Source organism: Chiloscyllium plagiosum, chromosome 34 (assembly GCF_004010195.1).
Source record: "Chiloscyllium plagiosum isolate BGI_BamShark_2017 chromosome 34, ASM401019v2, whole genome shotgun sequence".
Lineage (NCBI taxonomy): Eukaryota > Metazoa > Chordata > Chondrichthyes > Orectolobiformes > Hemiscylliidae > Chiloscyllium > Chiloscyllium plagiosum.
The window spans coordinates 28,825,942-28,849,227 of NC_057743.1; the positions used below are offsets into that span (position 1 = coordinate 28,825,942).

The 23,286-nt window shown below is 37.5% G+C and overlaps 2 protein-coding genes across 5 annotated transcripts in view; one reads left to right on the forward strand and one right to left on the reverse strand.

Annotated features, from left to right (window-relative positions):
• si:ch73-70k4.1 overlaps window positions 1-12,410 on the forward strand; it is a 30,782-nt gene extending 18,372 nt beyond the window's left edge. For both annotated transcript variants that reach the window (XM_043676023.1, XM_043676024.1), the window contains exon 4: window positions 11,951-12,410. In XM_043676023.1, the coding sequence (XP_043531958.1) occupies window positions 11,951-12,023 (73 nt within the window). In that variant the 3' untranslated portion in view covers window positions 12,024-12,410. The remainder of the gene's footprint in view (window positions 1-11,950) is intronic.
• Window positions 12,411-17,609: 5,199 nt separating this feature from the next.
• prkcz (protein kinase C, zeta) overlaps window positions 17,610-23,286 on the reverse strand; it is a 413,579-nt gene continuing 407,902 nt past the window's right edge. For all 3 annotated transcript variants that reach the window (XM_043676028.1, XM_043676026.1, XM_043676025.1), the window contains exon 18: window positions 17,610-22,256. In XM_043676028.1, the coding sequence (XP_043531963.1) occupies window positions 22,169-22,256 (88 nt within the window). In that variant the 3' untranslated portion in view covers window positions 17,610-22,168. The remainder of the gene's footprint in view (window positions 22,257-23,286) is intronic.

The window sequence follows — 23,286 nt, forward strand, 5'->3', positions numbered from 1 at the left end:
GTCTGAGCATGGCTGTCAGTTTATGGGCTGTCATGAATCCCAGTGGTCGGAGAAGTCTGGCTGTCAGTACTGACAGTTTTTTTTATGTAAGATAGCATGGCTCATGAGTTAGATCATGGCATGTCTTGTCATGTTGTTTGTCTGTTAGGCGTCTGGATAAAGTTCCGGGGATATTCGTTCTTGGTGAATACAATGTCGGGGTGTTATTCTTCTTCCCTTCATAAGTCAGGAGTGTTGCAGTGTGTTGTAGTCCTTTTGAACAAGGTCCTAATGCAACTTCTCTTGTGTGTGATCTAACAATCTGCACCCACAAGCATCAAATAGCCACTATACGCCATGACCAGCTGTCCCTAGTAGCCATATACACAGATGACAGGGACCACAAATTCGATTGGGATAACACAATGATCATAGGACAAGCTAATCAGAGCACAGCCAGGGAATTCCTAGAAGCATAGCATCCATTCACAGACTATCAACAAGCACATTGACCTGGACCCAATATAGTGGTAACTACAACGAACGATCTGAACCGACAACTGGAAGCAGCAGAAATGGAACCAAATAAATTGCAGAAGACACAGTATAGCAGTGCCTTCACAGAAGACTCCAAAGCACTAAAGATGTCACCTAGACAGGGGACGAAACGTCTGCAAATCAACTTCCCAGCTTGGAAAACATACCCACAACCATGACAGATGGGCAGTTTGCTGTTATCTTGTCCTGAGGGTGTAATGCATTCATGGGACTCCTGAATCTCCAGGCAAAACTGTGTAGATTTTACTTCAGAAGCTTAAAACTGTTTTGAACCTGTGAAGACAAGTTTAGGATTCAAGATTTAGATTTTGGTTTGAAGATCCACAAATGTCACTCTCCTCTACCTTAAAGGATTAAAAGTGCATATTTTTGTGATGTGTGGAAGATTATACCCTGTATGCACCATTAATGTTTTTATTGTATTTGATGAAGGGAATGGTGGAAACAATTTTGAACTTGACATTGGTATAATGGTACCATGAGGCAAAAAAACGTTGAATACATTTTAGAGGCTCATTTCAAATGGGGGTAATTGTATTTTTTGACAATTGTGTAAAATGGTTGATTTTGGATTAGCTGCCCTGTTATGGGGTTTCAGTACTGCACCAATATAACTGAGTCTAAACTACACTTTGAGGCTCGAGCCAACTGGGAACAGGTAATAAATAAATGCTGGCTTTGCCAATGATGCAATGTTGCAAGAATAAACAAAAACAAAGTACCAAACTGTTCTTTGTTTCTAAATATGTTTTACTTATTGTCAGAATCAAAATTACATGTCCCAAGAATGAATTTCCACATAATCATTCTGACACCTTGACCTTAAAAATGGTGGGTGGGATCTGGATGCTGAAGAGTCTAGTCTTCCTAACCCCAATTTTCAATTGAGCCAAGTTGTGGCAGTAGAGGAAGGGACACTGGAAAAAAGGCAACTTGAACTCATTTAGATAATATTAATTTAGTGCTGAGTTCAAAAAGGCCTGTTAATGACAGTGTGAAAGTCACTGATTGATGGAATAAAACATGATCCTCTGGAAGGGTGATTAAAATGGCCCTATCTTTAAATTTAAAGCAAATTGCAGCACTCAATGAGAGTTTTAAAAAGAGCTCTCTTGGAATGCTTTAATTGACAGGCATAGGTTTAAAAAATAGCATCTGGAGGGGTAGCTTCAGTACAGATTTTTGACATTTCTCTTAGGGCTATCATTGCAAGTCATTGGCTGAATTTCAAACTTTACAATTATCTCAGTAGGGGTACTGAATTCAGTTTAAGTAGGCTATTAAAGGGTAGATGTAAATGAGATCAAAATAAAAGTTTGTTGACTTTTGAGAGATTAGTCAGTTTTAGTCATGTAGAAACTTATGACTTAGAATTTTTTTACTACAAAATGTGTAGGAATGAGTTTTAATAGATTGTCCAATGTTGTTTTTCTTGTATGCACACAAATCCTTAGGTCTGCCAATTATAGATAACTTGATTTGTGGCTAAGGAGATGACATTGAGGGTGTGTAGATCTATAAGGAGGTGGGTGTTGGGTATTAATTAGCTCTCAACAGACGTAGAGAATGTGATGGACCATGGTGGAGTGAAGATTACAGGGCCCAACAACTTGTAAAACTCCTGGGTCAAAGTTCCAAAGAACTGAGGCAGGACTTACAACCAGATTGTTTTGCCACTTGCATACTTTCTTGGCTGGGGAGACAATTTTGCACTTGGGCTTTTTGGGGTACTTTTTAACCAAGCTGGATTTGATGGGCCAAAGTTGTTAGGATAGATAGTTGGCAGGCAAATGCTGATGTAATAAACATCTGAGCTTATGAGGCATGCTGTATTTAACTGGTGAGAGTTTGATTAGCCTGACTTGTGGAAAAATGTATCCTCTCATTCCATTGGTAGGAGTGAGGAACGTTGTGGTATTGAGCTGGGGGTTCTTGCCCCCAGAACCTGCTACTAGACGTTGTTTAATTTGTTGGTCTCTCCACATGGAAGGGTCTTGCTCTGATAGCAGTAAAATGCTGGGATAGTTGGGAAGGTAGCACTCATTTGGCATGTTGTTGTTTCTGCTATTGACATTATTCTACAGTGGCAGGACATCCTCTCTCACCCTGTTCCTACCAATCTCTGAATGGCTGGTAAGATTCAGTTGTTATGTCTGTCACTTAATGCAGTTAACTGATGCCTGTACCACAAAGTTTAACAGTAGAGTCATTCCAATCACAATATTTAGCTTACACAGGACTGTTCACAAGCCATCTACTAAAGGACATGTAAATGCTCAAAGGAAACTGTCTAGACTTAGAGTGCGCCAGTTAGTTTGTGGACTGTCACATTTGGGCTGAGATTTGTTCTCTCTATAAATCCCTGAGTTTATTGAGATTAAAAAGCCTTGTTGTCTGTTTCTGTCTACACCTTTCTCCATCGGCTGTTTGCACACATTTCACCCAATTTAAATACTGTCTCCTCTAAAGGGATAATTTGCCTGAAATTATATGAGGAAAACTATTTGTGAATAAATATGAATATTAATAAAGCACAATTATATATCTTGCATTAAACACAATGGAAGTTTCTGGTCAGTTGTATTCTTATGTGGCTCTCTTTCCTCCCTGAACATAGAAAGTGATGGTTTATTTTCTTGAAAATAGGTTTTTGAAGGATTCAGATTACTTTAATGCTGATTGAAAAGCATTATCATTGAATTTGCCCGCAGTCAGGCAAAAACAATATATGCCATCAGACAAATTAGCTAATGATTTAGTGCACTCTTTGCGAAATGGATAGGTGGAACTTAATGCCCTCCCTCAAGGCAAGATTGCTGGCAGAGAGTGACCATGCTGCCTTCCCACTTCTTGTTACGGTTAATCCATGGCTGGAGGGCCTTCCTGCCTGGCCATGATTCAGGGTCTTTCTGGCATAACAGCTTCATTAAGAGGCTTCTTCAGTTGCTTGACAGAAGGGTTTTTATTAAAAGGACAAAGTCTGCAAAGGTATTCAGGTAGGTCACATCAAGAGGTAAGAAGATGGTAGATGATGTAATATAGGGAAAGCTGAGAGACTATTTACTTTTGTAGGTAGCAGAGAAACAGAATTTTTTTTTCATGGAGAGAAAATGTTAAATATTGGTGTTCAGAAGGATTCTGGATTTCTTAGGACTGCAAAACACGACATGTTGGAGATATGAAGGGATTTTTAATTATCTGATGAGATGGAGGTTCTTACAGCAGAAAATAAATTACAGGACTATTGGGAAAGAGCAGTTAAGTAGGGTGAATTGGAGTACTGTCTCAAATATCTGCCACAGGCATATGGGCAGAATGACCTTCTGTACTGTAAATTCAGAAGTTAGGTGGCCATCTTCATATAGCTGCAGTTTCACAATGTTAAGCAGGGACATTACCATTTACAAGAGAGGCCAAATCCCAGCAGTGAGGTCATAGCTTATATTGTTCACTCTCTTGCCCATTTATCATGAGCAATGTTTCTCAGCTGTTTCCTATTCTTTACATTAGAGCAATATTATTCCTCAACCAGAATAATTATGAAATATGGAAACAAATGGTACAAAGACAGAAATACATAGCTTGTAAAACCATGTAGCTCTACCATATAAATAAACGACTTTTATTGTAATAAATTTGAAATGTAGCCCCATGTCCCTGCAGTTCATTGTGGTTTAGTACTATTGGAGGAAATTATTGCAATCATCAATTGTAGCAAAGTTGTCAAAATGAATATAAAGTTTTGTTTCTAGCTTTAATGCTCTTGAAAATAAAAGAAGAAATTCTGGCTGAACTCATTCATTTAGAATGAAGGAGATCATTGTCTATCAGAAGCTCTGCAATAATAAATAATAGGCCTTTATAAGAATTGGGTAAGCTATGTTAAATGTATAAGTACAGTTGTAAAATATAAAAAAAAATTAATTACATTTTTGAAGCAAAGGGGCTGGAAGACCAAGGTAGTGTGATTCATTTTTGAAGTGTTTCACAATTTTTCAGCAAAAACCCAGCCAGGTTGATTGGTTTCTTGTTCTGGGAGCATTTATGCTTTGATAGAATTTTAGATTTAGTGATTTAATGTTAGTACAGCATTCTATTTGCCTTGTTGATTGAAATGACACTAAGTAAATAACCAAGATTTCCACAGTTGTTCCCAACAATACAAACATTTCCCTGGCTGCTTGTTCTTCCACTCCTGAAGATGTTTTCACACTTGCTCCCTCTGAGTTTTGATAGCCACATAGTACACCAAGTCCACCCTTTGTATGTGAACAAAGACATTGAATAAATTGGAATATTTTACAGTGCAGGAGAAAATCAAAATGGAGACTAGATTAGGATATCTGGTCAGCATGGATGAGTTGGACTGAAGGGTCTGTTTCCGTGCTGTACATCTCTGTGATTTGCATGGAGTTCCAAACAAGTATCATCAGACAGCTGTAAAAGTAGGAACTTTAGCAAACTTGACCTTTTTGAACTCAGAAATGTAAATACAGAATCACTACCCTGCTAAGAACCAGCGCCCAGAAGAAGGGGCAACACAGTGCAAAACACTGGGGACTATGTCTACAGAGAGTGAGGCAACATCCTCACTCCTTCCCTAGCAACCAGTTAGAACAGAGCAAAGTTATCTCTATACCTGAGACAGACAGAGAGAGAGAGAGAGAGAGAGAGACAATTGATGAGGAGCTGCTCCTCCAATCAAACTTCTGTCTTTCTCTTGCTCCTGTAATCACTGACTGCTTATAAACGTATCAGCACCAAACATGGACGAAAACCAACCTATGACGAAGGAGCAACTAGGAAGGCTACAATGAATAAGTTGATTGAGTTACTGTCCATCAGAACCAGGCTTCTGGATTTGCCACTGGGAGCTGGGCTGGCTGCTAGCATTGCCACAGGGAGCTCGGTTGGCTACAAGCATTGCCATAGGGACCTGGGCTGGCTGCTAGCATTGCCACAGGGAGCTGGGTCATGGGCAGATTGCCAGCCCCAGGCCTCGGGTTCCTGATGAAGGGCTTTTGCCCGAAACGTCGATTTCGAAGCTCTTTGGCTGCTGCCTGAACTGCTATGCTCTTCCAGCACCACTAATCCAGAATCTGGTTTCTAGCATCTGCAGTCATTGTTTTGACCTTGCCAGGAGCCAGGTCCAGAGATTATAATCCATTGAGTCGTGGGAATGCTGCCTGTTGTCAGTGATGGGGATGGCAGGGAGAAGGAAGTTGTAAGCAGTATGAGGAGGAAGGAGCAGGCTGCAAGGGGAAAACATGGTTGAAAAGGAAATGGCTGCATTGTAGGGTTGGGAGTCTTGGGAAAGGAGGAGTGTGCAAGGGAGCGAAGGGGGTTGAGAAGGAGGTTGCAAATGGGATTGGAAGATCCAATGGAGATAGAATACGTCTACAAGATGGAGGGGAAAAGGATCCTGCACATGATAGAGACTAATTTTAAATGTATGAAAAAAATAATGAACCAACTGGGAGTCAGCAAATCTTGAAATCACCAAAGTAATCAATTCCTTATAAATGAATGTGAAATCTAACTGAAGGCTACAAATTTTCAGTAGCAACTGCATGAGGAATATCTAGTAAATGCTTTTACATTGAACAGTATATCAATTTACATTTGAATTTAAGGTGAGATCTATGTTAATTGCTTGGAATGTTCCAGCAGGAAATGGTATGACTTTACTAATCTGCAGAAGGTGTTTTTAAGGTGATGGTATTTTCTGTATAAAAATATCTGCTAGTTATTTTGGGAGAAGAAACTGTTGTTGCTGACTTATGCCTGTTGTCATGTGCCAATTTAAATGCTGTGGTGTCTTGTAAAGTTATGGCTGTACACACAAGGCAAGCATTGAGTACAAATACATCAACATTTTGTTGAGTGTGCAGAGATTCAGAGGAAATCTACAAAGAAGGCTCCAGGGATGAGAGTTTATGGAGAAGTTAAGGTTATTCTTCCTAGAGTCAATATGCCCGAGGGGATTTGATGGAGATGTATAAAATTATGAAGTTTTTAAACAGAATAAATAATAGCTGTTCTCAGAAACGAATGGTTAAGATTTGTAATGCACTCCCTCCCCGTTTGTGTGGCTGATATCAAGTTAGTGTTAAAAAATTGGAGAAAAGGGAAAGGGGTAGGTGCAGTGTCAATGGGCTGAATGACCTTTGTGCTGTACTGTTCTATTTTATAGACTCTAAAGAATATTGTGAAGGTACTTAATAGAAGTTGTTGAGGATTGAAAGCAGGGGTGGATAAAGGGGCCTGGAAACCCAAGAAAGATCAGTGTCCATGATTTCTCTCCTTGGCTCTGCTGGGAACCCTACATTTAGCAAAAAACAAGGAATGGACATGGGGTGTTCAACTCCTCTGATCGCTTATTTGAAACACCATTTGTGGAGTTCTTTGGGTTGTTATTCTGTACATGAATATTTATTTACTGTGGGTATTTTTCTCAGTAGAAGCAGAAATACATTATGTGCTTAATCTGACTTGCCTTTAAGAAGTGACATTATACTGTCTTGTAACAGACAGTTATAAGTACTGAAGATGTTAAAATTGTTGGAACATAAGGTTTCTGATAAAAGAATAGATCAATTTCTCTAACTCTTGTTTTCTCTATTATTTTTCCTATCTTTCATTTTGTAATGTATACATATCTCTTTCTTTAAATCTCAAAAATTTCAGTGGTGTAATGTTGTCATCTGATGCCCTCCCTATGAGTGAATTGCAGCCCTGTAATCCGTAGAGGTTATCATTACCCACTTCATAGCAATACTTAGTTGCTACCAGAGTGTGCTGCCAATCATGAAAAAAGGCAAAGTTGCACTAAAAAAAGACCCCATTCCTTTTTTCTGGCTCACACCACAAATGTATTCTTCTCTCTCCAATATTACTGTTGAGAATTATAAGTAAATAGTAATTGTTTCCTTGTGATACTACATCTAACGCAGTATGTGTAATATTTACTGCATATATTCCTTTTCTAGTCTGTTCTCTTCAACATTTTGCGTCATGTTTTTTTCAGTATAGTTTTATGTTCTTTCTTTTGTCTCTTTTGATCCTCTGCTTCCCGTTCAGCATTTTAAAGTTAACATTATTCATTTTTCCACAATGTCAGCAAAATGAATGTGGTACTGGAAACCTATTGTCTTGCTTGTCAGAAATATTTTCATGTACTTCACATTCAGTAAATTACTTTCAAATACAATGACTGTTTTGTAGTTAAAAGTAGCAGCCAATTTGTATGCGGCAAGATTCCACAAATGGCAGCTAGATGGATTAACAGTCAATCTGATAGCAGTTTGGAGAGAAAATATTCTCCAGGATTCCGAAAATACTCCCTCATTTTCTAGTAGTGCCAATGGGTACTTTTATTACTGAACAGAAACAAAAGAAACAGAGTTATACAGACAGAAACACAACTTGAGTTAGAAGTCTTCAAACATAGCTTTTCTACTGATTTGTTTTCCATTAGTCTTTGAATCACAGAGAGAACTATGTAATCTGTAATTTAATCAGTTTAAATCTTAACACCAGTAACTTCACAGCTTTGATTTTGTGTCTCTATAAATGAGGAGCTTGACATCAGCCCGAGTTTCCACATGTTTGCAGACTAGAAATCTCGACTTGAATGTAATCAAACAATAGAATTGGGTGTGTGTTGCATCTCCCATGGTTGAGCAACTTGTGGGAATTCCCTGTCTGGGTTCATACCTGATGGATGGATGCTTAAAGTGAGACACTAAGTGGCCATGCAATTGTATGACTCTGAGGATGCTAACTTAGCACTGGATGGGAACAATTTTGTAGATCTTTCCAATAATTAGATGAGGCATAATCTTTATCAAACTTCTGATCAGTAATGATAAGTGTACATTTTTATGATGCATTTTTCAACTTTTGATTATTACCACACTTTTACATGACTTTCCAATGCACAGAAACTGTTGTTCTCTGAGCTGGATGCAGCACCTTCTCACAGTAAATTGGCAGAAAGTTCATTTAAGGTCACTAAACATTTATCAGGATTGAGTTTTCTACCAGATGCTTCCCTTCACCAGTATTAAGCCAGAAAGAAAAAAAAATACATTGCTGTGTCTCCAAGGTATGATTACTAACTGTAAATAGGATATAGCTGTAAAAGCGAACAGTAGTGGCATGTTTAGGTATACCATATTTCCATCAAGTTGTTGTGTGTGCAAACAGACGTTTAGTGTGTACACATACACAGGACTGCCACACTGACCTCTTTATAGAAAGATATTAGTTATGCAAATAGTGCATTGTAAACTTATTAGGTTGGAGTCAGATGAAGGGATGTGGTTATGATTGCAGCCTTCAAAAAAAATCTAGTTCTGCAATCACTGAAGCAGGCATAATATAGATTCAAAATGTACAAATAATTTGAGAAGATAAGTAGCAAAAACAAATTCCACTGGCTATTGGTTTGGGCATGAGCATAAGAGGGGAGGAATTACAAGGAGATTTTCAGTGATCTTAGAATATAGGCTTCTGTTAACTGAAGCAGTTAATAAAGCTAATCAATCAGTCAAGAAGACCTGGAGAGAAAAAATAACATTGAAAGTCCTATGAAATTAGAGCAGAGTTCCAATTGGCATTAGAGCTGAATGGCTTTCTTTTCTGTGGAATTGAATGTGACATTATTAAAAGACTTGGATAGTGGCATTGAATTTATCCAAATTTGCTGATGGCATAAAGTTAGACAGCATTATGGACAGTGTAAATGATAATATAAAATTACAGAGGGATATTGATACTTTAAGTGAATGGACAAAAATGTGGCATATGGAGTTCAACATAAGCAAGTGTGAGTTTACTTATTTTGGACTGAGAAGGGATAGATCAGCATACTTCCTAGATGGTATGAAATTAAGTATAATGGGTGTCCAAAGAGACTTGGAGGTTCAGATGCACAATCTTTAAAATGTCACAGAAAATAATCAAGAAAGCTAATAGAATGCTGGCCTTTTTATTCTAGAGGACTGCAGTACAAGGATGCAGAAGTTATGGGCTGAAAATGTGTTGCTGGAAAAACGCAGCAGGTCAGGCAGCATCCAGGGAACAGGAGAATCGACGTTTCGGGCATAAGCCCTTAAGGGCTTATGCCCGATTCTCCTGTTCGATTCTCCTGTTCCCTGGATGCTGCCGGACCTGCTGCGCTTTTCCAGCAACACATTTTCAGCCCTGATCTCCAGCATCTGCAGTCCTCACTTTCTCCTGCAGAAGTTATGCTCCAGTTTTAGAAACCCTAATTATACCCCATTTGGAGTCCTGTGAATAGATTGGACACCATACCTTTGGAAGAATATAAGTGTTAGAGAGAATGCAACAAGAATAATATTTGACTTCAAAGGTTATGTTATGAGGAGAGAATACACAAGTTAGGTCTGTTTTCTCTAGAATTTAGATGGTTAAGGGGTGATCTGATTGAAGTTTTCAAGATATTAATAGGAAAAGATAATGATAAATATTTCCACTGGTTGGTGATTCTAGAACTAGGGTGCAAATTAGTGGCAAATCATTTAGAAGAGATGTTAGAAAGCAATTCTACACACAAAGGGCAGTAGATGTTTGGAACTGTCTAGTAGGATGGGCTATGTAGGCTGGGATTATTTTCACTGGAGCGAAGGAGGTTGAATGGTGACCTTTATAGAGGTTTATAAAATCACAAGGGGCATGTATAAGGTGAATAGCAAAGGTCTTTTCCCTAGGGTGGGTTGTTCAAACTAGGGGGCATATTTTTAAGATTGAGAGGAGAAAGATTTAAAAGCGTCCAGCAGGACAACTTTCTCCACAGAGATTGGTTTGTGTGGAGTAAACTGCCAGAGGAAATGATAGATGCAGGTACTGTTACAACATTTAAATGACCTTTGGATAGGTATAGGAATAGGAAAGCTTTGGATGGATCTGGGCCAAATGCAAGCAGGTGGGGCTAATTTAGTTTGAGAAACTTGGTCGGCATGGACAAGTTTGACTCACGGGTCTTTTTCCATGCTGTATGACTCTGACTCTATGACTCTAAATGGCAATGGATGCAGGATCAGTAATTTTAAATGTGAGATAGGTAATTTTTTTTGTTAAGCAAAGGTATTAAGGGATATGGGCCAAAAGCAGGTATATGGAGTTAGGCCAGAGATCAGCCGTGATCTCATTGAAGATGGAACAGGCTTGAGGGGCTGAATGGCCTCCTCCTGTTCCTATGCTCCGACAACATTCTGTTTATATAGTCTACATGTATAAAGACTGACAAGTATTTTTAAGCTTTTCACCATTGTTTTTCTGGAGGAGTTATTTCTTTGCAAGGGTACGGTTTCACAGAAACTCCTAGCTTAATCAACCACATTACATATTAGCTGGCCTGTTATCAGTTGACACCAGGGCTAAGCTGAAAACCATATATTTGCATCCTATCCAGCAAGGGCCACTGCATAATCATAAAATATACATCCACAGCTATCTGAGAAGAAAATCAAATTGTTTTTGACCATCTTATGACCAAAGCAGGCTAACTTTTTTTTGTTTTTAAGTACTTTCTAAAAAAAGTACTTCATTTCACTGATGCAGCTTCAATTCTTTTTACATCATGGTTGCAGCTGAAATTAATAACTAAGAGAGACTGCCTCCTGGACGATGATTTCAATTTTATTGGGACTAAAAGGTTTCACTGCTACATTGTCCTAATCAATCGTCCTTAAGCTTTTTCATTGTACAAACAATCGAGATTGATATTGCTACAATATCTCCAACTACAGAGAACATTAGATGAACAGCTTGATTGATATAGAACTTTTTAACCCAGCTGCCACAGAGATGTGTTATTACATGTCTGAACTTGCTGGTTAAAAAATTATAACTTTCACTTTGTCTTTCAGATAGTCAAACTTTATTGTGTTTTTTTTCCCCTGATCTCTCAAAGTTGCTGACTAGCTGGGGACACTGTTGCAAGTGCCAGATATTCCTTGAACAACTAGTTCCTCCATGTAAATTATAACAACTTTCAGTTTGTCTGGAGTCAAAATGATAAATAATTGCTGCCTGATAATTATGGAATAGTGATGCATACTTTATGGAAATAAATTTGATTGTGATTTGGTAAAATTCCTGAAGCACGCCAGGAATTGGTTCCCCCTCCTGAAAATAGAGTACCAATGTTATTTCTGTTTCGTGACTGAGTTTCTGCAATAAAGTTAAACCAACCTCTAATTTGTTATACAAACTTAAATAAAAGTCCTGAACTTGCATTTTCCTTTCGGGGCAGTGCTGAGACAAAGAAGAGTTCCATACTTAGCTATTTACTTCGTTTAACTTGTATCCCTCATATTGCACACAGTTCAAGAATTGGAGTTAATTTTCCTGAGTTGCACTGAGTAGAGAATGTTTTTTTTTTCAGATTCACTGTGTTGGAAGTCGATAACCATCTCGCCAAATGCCTCTCTGAAAGCACAGAAGATGTGATATGGTAATTACTTGGACAAAAGAGCACCATGTTAAAACAGCTTGTACACAATGCAAAGGATCGATAAATAAAGCGCAGATTGCATTTGTGGTGATATTCCATTTTCCTTTGCATTTACACATCTTTGATTATAAGAACTGCCTAACTATTCAGCACATTTTAGTTGTTAGTTATTTCTAACTATTGATCATCCAAGTGTTATTTTCAACATATAATTGTTTTGGATAAGGGTAGAATGCCCTTTACTTTAGATATTTACTGTTAGCATATACTTACTTTTTTTTGCAAGGTCTTTATGATGCAGTGGTAGTTTCTCCACTGTGGGCCAGAAAGTCGGTATAAGTCATGACTGAGTTTCTGCAATAAAGTTAAACCTTATTGGTGTTTCATAACATCCTTGAAGAGGTTGATTGAATCTTTTCACGCTTGATTGCTTGCTTAGCAAAATCTGCAATTTTTAATACTATAATAACTCCATCTTCTGAAAATAATGACTCCTTACTGGGTACCTGTATCCTCCAGTATATGTGCCCATTTGTCATATTTATCTGCTACAATAGATTGTTGTCAGACTATTTTCTGCAGGAAGGCTCACTTACACATGTCCTGTCTACACATGCATACTGTATATACTCATGTATAGGTTGAATTTTTAAGACTATTTTTAAAAGTTCAATTTATAGGGTCGACTAATATACGGGCACAAGTTTTGAGGGGCTGAAATTCATGCTCCAGTTTGAAGTACTATATTATTAGCACAAGTTGATTTGATTGATTGCATAACTTTAAAATTCCGGGTAAAGAAGTAAAACACAATGAATTACGGTAAAGGTAATTACCAGATAAAAGCAAGAGAACGGTACGAAAATTTAACATGTCAAAGATTCATTGAATCCTGCAAAATCATACTGTTCAACATTGTCATGGCCTGGTATAATGGCACACTTAAAATGGAACATTTATTAAATTCCGAATGTGTAAGTGTCTTGAATTTTCCCACCAAATTTTTCTGTTCCCTCCCATTTACTCTTGTATGTTAAAAATTTGTCAAAGAATTAAAGATATAAAGATATACCCACCCAGTATGTAGCTAATATATCATCTCATGTTTATTCAGATACAGTGGCACAAATAACATGATTGACTTTTTAAAGATAATAACATTTGGATGTTTGGTGAACAAAGTGTGATAAGTACCAATAGACATAATACCAGTCTGAATGATGAATCAAAACGTGCTGTAGTAAACCAAGTGCGGTAAGTAGAACATAGAACAGTACAACACAGAACAGGCCCTTCAGCCCACGATGTTGTGCCGACCACTGATCCTCGTGTATGCACCCTCAAATTTCTGTGACCATATGCATGTCCAGGAGTCTCTTAAATGTCCCCAATGACCCTGCCTCCACAACTGCTGCTGGCAACGCATTCCATACTCTCACAACTCTCTGTGTAAAGAACCCGCCTCTGACATCCCCTCTATACTTTCCTCCAACCAGCTTAAAACAATGACCCCTCGTGTTAGTCAGTTAAGTAGAGTTATGAATGAATGGAGATGCAAAACAGTAAACAAAGAGTGATGAGTAGAGTTACCGATATGAATGAATGAATATGATTTCATTTAAGTGGGTTAATGGGAACATATAGGTTCCTGTGTAAGATGTTTATAACGTGATATAGTAGGGTCAACTTATACACTAGATATATGGAAAATATGAGACCTTTTGGTCAAAAATAAGGGGTCGACCTATGCATGAGATCAACCTATATACGAGTATAAAGGGTATTTCTCAAAGAGGTTCTTGGCAAATAAGGGATCCCTGGATGATTTGACATGCCATAACATAGAGCTTGTTGGATGTATTATTGCTCCTTTACCATATCCATATCTGAAATGACCAAGTCGTCTCAATAGTGGGATGAGCCATATTACTAAGTTACTGATTGGATAGCATTTCTGAAACGAATAAACTGATCTGTAATATGTAAATAGTGAATATTTTGGGGTGACCAATTTATTAAACTGAAGTGCTTACCTTTTGTGATCAGGATTGTTGTCGAAAGGTTAATCTCAAGCAAGATATACAAGTTTAAAAATTGGAGGAGCACATTTTTCAAGGGTTCCACTTTCAGGCTCCTTCATTTTACATCTAAAATAACTTTTTATGTTTATTTCAGCTTTAAGTTGAGGGAATATCCAGTTTAAGCCTCAATGAAGAAATCTGTACACTATTAAACATATAACTTTAAAAAGTGTGTCCATTTTTAGAATGGACATCTTGAGCTTGACATCCCAAGGAGTGAATCAAATTGGCTGTAGACTGGTGTCTGTAATGTTGGGGACCACTGGAAGAGCCAAGATAGATCATCCACTTGGTACTTCTGGCTGAAACTTGATACAAACGCTTCAGCCTTATCCTTTTCACTTTTGTTTTAGACTTCTCCATCATTGTGGATGGGGATATTTGTGGAATCACCTCCTCCAGAGAGTTGTTTAAGTGTCAACCATCAGCCATGATTGGATGTGGCAGGACTGCAGCTCAGATCTAATCCTTTGGTTGTGGGATCACTTAGCTCTGTCTTCATTTGCTGCTTATGCTTTTGGCATGCAAGTAGTCCTTTTTGGTAATTTCACCAGGTTGTCACCTAATTTTTGGGTATGCCTGATGCTGCTCTTGGTTTGATGGTAATGGTTGAATGGGGATGTGTATGGTCATGAGGTTGCAGATTGTTCTGGAATTCCACTCTGCTGCTGTTGATGGCCCAGTACCTCAGGGTACCCAAATCTTAAGGTGCTAGATCTGTTCAAAGTCTGTCCATTTAGCAAGATCCGTGACACACAGGATGACAGAGCATATTCTGAACATGAAGGTGTGACTTCGTCTTCACAAGGACAGTATGTTTGTCGTTTTATCAAAACTAACACGAACAGATGCATTTGGAGCCAGTAGATTGGTAAGGATGAGGCCAGTGGTATGAATTTTCCTTTTTGTTCCCTCACCACATGCTGTATACCCAGTTTAGCAGCTATGTCCTTTAGAACCGGACCTGTTTGATCAGTTGTGCTGCTGAAATTGGAACTCCCCATCCAGAGCACATTTTATGACCTTGCTACCTTCAATCTTCCTCTGTGTTGTTCAGCATGGAGGAGCACATTTTCATCAGCTAAGGGAGAATAGTACATGGTATTCAGCAGTCAATTTCCTTGCCCATGTTTAACCTGAATACATGAGAATTCATTTGGTCCAGAGTCAATGTTGAGGCTCCCAGGGCAAATCTTTTCTGACTGTATCCACTGTGCCTCCATCTCTGCAGGGTCTGTTCTGGTGAAACCAGGATAAATCCAGGAATAGTGATAGTGGTGTCTGTGACATTGTCAGGTATAATTCTCTTGAAAGTTGTGATCGTAAATCTTTCAAATTTAGTGGATTTCCTGTTGGAGCATATGATAAAGGTAATTATGCAAAATGAGAATTGGCAAGAAATTAAGATAAAAGTATGGAGCTTTGGTGAAAGGCTTATCACTTCTCAGCAATGTGTTTTTTTTATGATCTAGTCTCTTGGTCATTTTGTAATCTCATGATTCATTCTTTGATTAGATTAGATTACTTAGTGTGGACTAGGCCATTCTTAACAGTGCCTGTCATATTGGACTCCATACAACATGTAATGATAGGGTATTGTTTTCCATTGTTTGTTCGGAGTGATAAATCTGGAACAATTTTCATTGCTCTCAAATTACTACAAAAAAAAAATCATCATCATTCTCCTTAGCCAAAAGAGTTTAGATATTGAATGAGTGTTTAGGTCATTGCCTCTTGTTAGCTTTTCTCATAGCTAGCTACTCAATCAGACATTTGGAGAAAATTGTTGAGTCTCTGGAGCCAGTTTTTTTTTCTTGTTCTGTTTTGAAAATCCTTGGCAAATTTCCCAGCCATAACTGTGGTTCAACAGGAAACACCAGAGACACTCAAACATGCATTGCTTGTCATCTGTCTGAGTAGAAGTTGGCAGACGATTATCCTGAGTTTTACACTGGCCAACATAGAACAGTACAGCACAGTACAGGCCCTTCGGCCCTCGCTATTGTACCGGCCTTCTGTCCTACTCTAAGATCAGATCAAACTACATACCTTCCACTGCACAAACTTCCACATGCCTATTCGAGAGTCGCTTAAATGTCCCTAATGTATCTGACTCTACTACCACTGCTAGCACTGCATTCCATAAACCTTCCTCCAGTTACCTTAAAATTATGCCCCCTTGCGATAGATATTTCCGTGCTGGGAAAAAGTCTCTGGCTTTCCACTTTATCTTTGCCCCTCATCATCTTGTACACCCCTATCACATCACCTCACATCCTTCTTTACTCCATCGAGAAAAGCCCTAGTTCCCTCAACATTTCTTCATAAGACATGCCCTCCAGTCCAGGCAGCATCTTAGCAAATCTCCTCTGCAGCTTTCTAAAGCTTCCACATCTTTCCTAGAATGAGGCAACCAGAACTGAACACAATATTCCAAGTGTGGTCTAACCAGGACTATATAGAGCGGCAGCATAATCTCGTGGCTCTTAAAACTCAATACCCTGCTAATAAAGCCAACACACCATACACCTTCTTAAAACCCTATCAACTTGGGTGGTAACTTTGTGGGATCTGTGGACGTGGATCCCAAAATCCCTCTGTTCCTCCACACTATCAAAGAATTTTGCTTTTAACCCTACATTTTGCATTCTGCATTCAAATTCAACCTTCCTAAGTGAGTGACTTCACACTTTTCCAAATTGAACTCCATCTGTCACTTAATCAGGCCAGTTCTGCATCCTGTCAATGTTTCGTTGCAACCTCCACCAACCTTAGTGTCATTGGCACACTTACTAACCCATCTTTCCAGTTCCTCATCCAAGTCATTAGTAAAAATCATAGAGAACAGAGGTCCCAGAGCCGATCCCTGCGGAACACCACTGGTCACCGAGCTCCAGGCTGAATACTTTCTGTCTATGACTACTCTGTCTTGTGTGGGCCAGCCAATGCTGTATCCAGACAGGTTTCCCTGTATCCCATGCCTCCTTACTTTCCAAATGAAGTAGTAAGGAGTAACTTGATACTTATACAAGTTTGGATTAAAAACGGAAATGCTGAATTTAAAGTTAATTCATATCTTAAAAAAGAGGGAACAAATGTGTGGGTGAAAGTTTCAAAGTTCTGACTGGACTGGAGCAGGTAAATCTCAACATTCTCGGGCCAATCTGTGATCCACCAACAAGACAACGCACTGGGTGGAGTTTGGCAAAATTTATCTTGCATGGGGTAAATACACTTTCAGAGTCTTTTCAGATGTTGATGGACTGGAACAAATTCAAGATTTAACTTCTTCATTTAGATTCCTCTCTCCCTCTGTTTGCAGTTCTGAATCAAATGCAATATTGCCTGAAAAAAATGTTTATCTGGATCTGAATGATGAATAACAAACATAAGGAATTCCTTGCTGATACAAAGTCCAAGGATTTGATTTCATTTATTTATTCTTGTTGTTCTAGAAATTCTTTTTGAAGAATCCACAAATTGTTGTAGAAACCAACTTGAAAAGCACTGCTCCTTGCAAAGTTTCAGCTAATTCCATCTCCTCTGACTCTTCCTGAAGTTGCAGTATCTATGAATATCAAAATACTGAGACCATTTAAATAATATTTAAAGAACCTGGCAATATACCATACACAAAGCGCAAACTAAATACTGTATTGAATAAATTATTATACTTTCAATCAAGTGTTTAATTCAAATGTGCAAGGCTAGTCCTATATCTTAACTGGTGTTGTAGACTGATTTGAACAAGTCCTATACAGTAAAAATTCGCCTCGAGTGGAACACAATTTTTTAAAATTGGCTTTTTTTTATGAGAATAGGCAAGAACAGTACAATTCACACCCATAAATCAACTGCCATGTACAAAATAACTACAATGAACATCTCACTATTTTACAATCATTAAATTAGCTCTAATTTTTCATTAAGGACTAATCAAAGTTAGACCACTGTACATTTGCACCAGAATTGTATTAGATTGTTAATAGGTCAGACTAAACTGATTTATTCTTCCGCAGGCAGAATCTCTCATTGCAATTCACCATACAAAATATTCTGTACACAGGTTACAAATTAGGAATTCTCCAAAATGAAATGTAAACAGGTGGTTTGGGACAAACCAAGTTGCAGGTTATTAATTTTTTTGCAACAATTCTCCTTCATTTCAAACCGTCTCCCCAAATATTTTGCCTATTTGTTATGATGATTGATCACTAGTAAATGGACACGTACAGATTTAAGTGGTATATGAAACAATTTAAGGACAGCAAAATAGATCATAATAGCAGTAAAATAGTTCAGATGAGCTTTTAAGAGTAATATTTAGAAAAAAATACAGGCATATAAGCAAATGGGGGCATTGGGAAAAAAGCAGCATCTAATGATCAAATAAATTGTGGGTGATTGAGGGGGAAAAAGGTATAATTTTTAAAAAACACAATCATGTATATTAAATATATACATTAATTAATGCGATGCAGATAATTTTGGAATGGAGCCAGCAAAGAGGCAGAAAGAATGGGCTAAAGAGGGCAACCTTTTGTGCTTAGATTTTTACTTTTAAATAAATGGCTATGAAATACATTTTACTGAAGTTTTAATTCCTCTAATAAACAGTAACAGTTCAACTGTTCTATAGCTGAACTGGATTACACATTAAATATATTATTATACAATCACACCTAGCTTCTGTCACTGGACATTTTGTTGCAGATCTTTTAATACCATTGTCCTCTCTCACAAATGTTTGAATTTCAGGATGGGGGAAATGCCCGAGTGCAGCATTTGGATTTGATTTTCTTAGATGGTAAAATATAAAGTGCACATATTTCATGAAATGAACCCAGTGATGCTTTATTCTTGGCAATGTCAATGTTAGCATTATTTTACTGAAGTAACAACAGATTTGTATGTGTTTGTTGGAGTAAATTGACCAGTTGCGATTGTTCTCAGCTGGATGGGATGAAAAGACATGGTTGGGGGAAGAAAATTTATTTGAGAATACAAATCACAATTTGGCAGAATTAATGGGAGACTTGAAGTGATATAGGTTTCTATAAATATGTCAGCCAATCAGATACTTGGTACAATGTTTAACCATTTTGCTGATAGTCTATCCCCAGTTTCATATTGGAGATGACCTTATGGTTGATGATCTTTGCCAGAAAAGGTAATTATTTCACAAACTAAGGGGTTCTACCTGAAATAGTAATCTGCCTCTCTTTCAAATGCTGACTTGACTTTGTGCATTTCCAGTATTTTCTATTTTAACAAAAAAAACTCAATGGAATTTGAAGTCCAAGTAGCCTTGACTCTGTGCTTGTTTGTTATTTGTATTTTTAGTCATTAAAAAGAGAAGTAAGGATCAAACATTCTTTTCAGTATTTGCTCTACTTGAAAACTGAACAATTTCACTCTTTTATTGATATTGCCTTTGGAGATTATATATCCATTTAGCCTGACCATGGAAAGATATTAGCACATATTTTGATCACATACTTCATAATATTCAAATTTTAAAAAATGGAATACTTAAAATATAATTTTTTCCCCTCAGCACAATATAATCAGTCTCAATGACACACACACACACACACTTACATAGCAAAAATGGAGAAGAATGAACTTGCAAATGGTAGTGAATTTGGCAACAGAAAGAAACCACTGCTTTACACTTCAATCTTTATATAGACAATCAAAATTGGAAGCTGGCTTAATATTAGGTAATGCTGGAGATCTGACTGGCTAAGATCTGTGCAGTGCCAGCTATTATATATAATGCCATGGATCATTTGATGTAAATAAAGGAGTGGGTGAAAGCATATGCAGTAATTTGATCCAATTCCAGAAGTCTAGGTTTAGGGTTTGAGCAAAGTGCATTCAAGCAGGCTTAAAACAAGGCTTCTGTTCACTTTTTTTAAAGTAGAAATTTGCAGATTTGTTAAGAACAGAAATGCAAATCTAGAAATGAAGGTTGGAATTTTGGATGTAAACCATTCACCTAGAGTATTGTCTTGTTTCTGTTATTCATGGATCTGCTGCATATTGCACAATATTTTATGATTTTGGTATAGGATTTTCCAGCCTTGGGAATATTTCCTTTAATTGTGCAATAGTTTGTCAGTGGAATGTAAAAATAAAACTTGAGCAAATGAGGGAGAGAGAAAATATATGCAATTAACAGACAAATATCAACAACTTCTATGAGATTATTACACCCAGCATTGAGTAGTTGAGGCAGCAAGCTTCAACCCACAATAAAACAAATTAAATTCATAATTTCCACATAGTAAAAATTAGATGCTTTTATAATCCAGAATACTCAAACTAACCAGCTATTTACCAATTAAAACAATAGCTTATTTTATTCTTAAGGCTTGGGCAGAAAAATGGAGAATGCAATGCCATAAAATAATGCACATATGATGCAGGGCTACCACCCTCTCTTTTTAGAAGCTGATTGAATCACATCAAAAATAACTTAACAAGTAAAGTATGTACATTGTTGTCGCAATTCCACTACCAACAGTCCTAATATTTTATTCTTTCCTATATCTCTGTAGATCATTATCCTGGATTCTGGTGATAACTAATCTTTAAGAGTACAAATCTGACCCGTTCAGAAAACTTATTTAGGCACTTTACTGTCTCAAAACAAATCTTTGGAATCCATACATGGGAATACCCTAATTTCTGCATTACAGGCTATTTTTCAATATAAAAGTGAACTGTACATAAGTCTACTAAATGTAGATTTTGATGGCAATGTAGAAAAAAAGCTGATGTTGAAATAAATTTAGTTTGTGATGCTGGAATAAAATTAATGTGTCACTTCATAGGACAAGACATTGTCTATAAAATTAAAATTGCTTTTTTTTTTGTTGGCAGCCAGAAATCTAGAAATTAGGGGTTCAGATCAACCTTCCAAGTGCCCACTAATTTGGCATTAGTTGCGACATAAATTCAAGGTTTAAAGGATGGTCTACACTACTTGAAGCTTTTAAAATACAGAATAAAGCAGGGTAACCATTTCTAACACATCCCCTTTTATCATGCTTAATTTACTTTTTTCAATATAAAGACATGAGCTACTATGTTCTGTATTTCTTTACAAGTGACAAATTCCATTCTCTCAATCACAGAACTAAATGGAAAACAGTTCCAACTAATGTTTGGCTAAGTCTAAAAAACAGCTAAAAAAACATGTTCGAGTATAGTTTTAGTTGTAATCTACAATGCAGCTCTAAAAAAAACTATGAATGATCATGAATACAAATCAGGTACAGCTGTGTCACACTATTGCATATTCAATAAGATAAAAAGTGAATTTTGATTGAAGTCCAGATGTTCCATGGCATTATATAATATAGCAGCAATTAAGGAGAAATTGTGATTCAGCAACTAATAAAAATATTTCTGGATTAGATCTCCACTGCACAATGTTACATCAGATTAATCCAAGTGTATATTATTATCCAATAAACACTTTTTTTTGTTCATTATTGCTTCTGTATAGGTTAGAGTCAGTGGTTTATAAATCACATTAGCCAGTTGTCCAAAGGCAATGACAGTTTAAGGTGTAGTTACCCATACTACTGTTCCTAATACAGTATAGTACATTCTTTCTTGAGGTCAAACTTCCGAATGTCTACTTATAAAGAGAGAGAGAGAGAGAGAGAAAATTGCAGTGTCTCCAAGTTCCTTCACAGAAGCCATCATACAATTCCTTGTTTTGAGGGAATGAAAAGAAAATATTCCTTCATGGAAGCAGGCACAGATCAGGTAGCCGTCCCTTTACTAACAAGATGCCAGTCGAATCAATGTCCAGGAAATAAGGAGGAACTGTGGCTATTTGTGGAAGTTTGCCACCGAAATAACTTTCATTGCTCAGCAGCAGTCACCATGGTTTGCAGTACTCTTGGAAAACTTGCACCAGATCCAATAACCTTGCATGCAGGTAAATTAGGAAAAAGTCATCAACTGGAGAGTTGAAGTTGAGTCCACAGCTCACTGAAGTCAACCTTTGACAAACAAGGTGGAACAGTCCCACTTTTCAAATGTAGCTCGTTCATACCGTTTCCTCCGATGACATCAGTAAAGGATTAATATATTCAAAGCCCTCAAATTCCGATTGGTCAATTCTTTTTATTACATCTCTGTAAGGATGAAAAAAAGACACTGAAGCAATGCTTAAAAACAAAGGTAGGCACAGTATGGTCTCTGAACAAAGCATCACTTTTTCAGTCTGCTTTGGGGAATCAAATTCATTTCCTGGGCAATTCAAAATACCAATCACCATTCAAATTAGTCAAATACTTCACATGGACCTGGTACAGCCAACCTTTTGCTTAATATTGAACAAAAGAGACAGCAAATAGAAATTGCAGGCTGTTTAATGCACAAGGAAATTTAGCAAGGTTGGATGGTATTTTAATGCAAAGATGAATAAGGCAGATGAGTTGAGGGCGGGACAGGATTGACAGCTAAACATATAGGGGAGGAAATAGGGTCTTCAGGCGAGGTGGAAAGAAGTAAAAGGACAATATTGATCAAAGAAACAATTACAGCATTAAGGAGGAATGACATCTTAAAGGACTCCTCAAATGAAGCCATATGGATTAGAACATAAAAACCAAAAAGGCACATCACATAATTGGGAGTCTACTATAACCCCCTAACAGTTCGAGAAACGGACAAGCATATATGTAGGCAAATTTCAGAGAACTATTTAAAAAATAGGTTAGTGATAGAAGGGGATTTCAACTTCCCCAACATTGACTTGTTATAGTGTGAAAGGTTTTGAAGAAGCAAAATTCTTAAAATATATCCAGGAGAATTTTGATTGAAATGGCAGCTATTCACTGATTCTCTCTCAAAACAGGGACAATCTTGCTCTGATTGGTCACCTGAGGAAGTTTTTTTTAATTTCAAAAATATACTTTATTCATAAAATACTTTGATAATCTGTACAACTGGACATGCCATACATATGTAAACATTCCATTTGTTTGCATACCGAAAACAGGAGTAATCATTCCTATTTACAGGTCTGTACGATTACATTTTTAGCTGAGGCGTCAGCAGAGACCAAATGACTGCGCGGGCCCCCTGTTCTTCTTTAGGCAGGCAGATGTTACACGGTGGTCTTTCCCCACTGCGCCTTGGCAGCAGCTGCCCCAAGCTTCA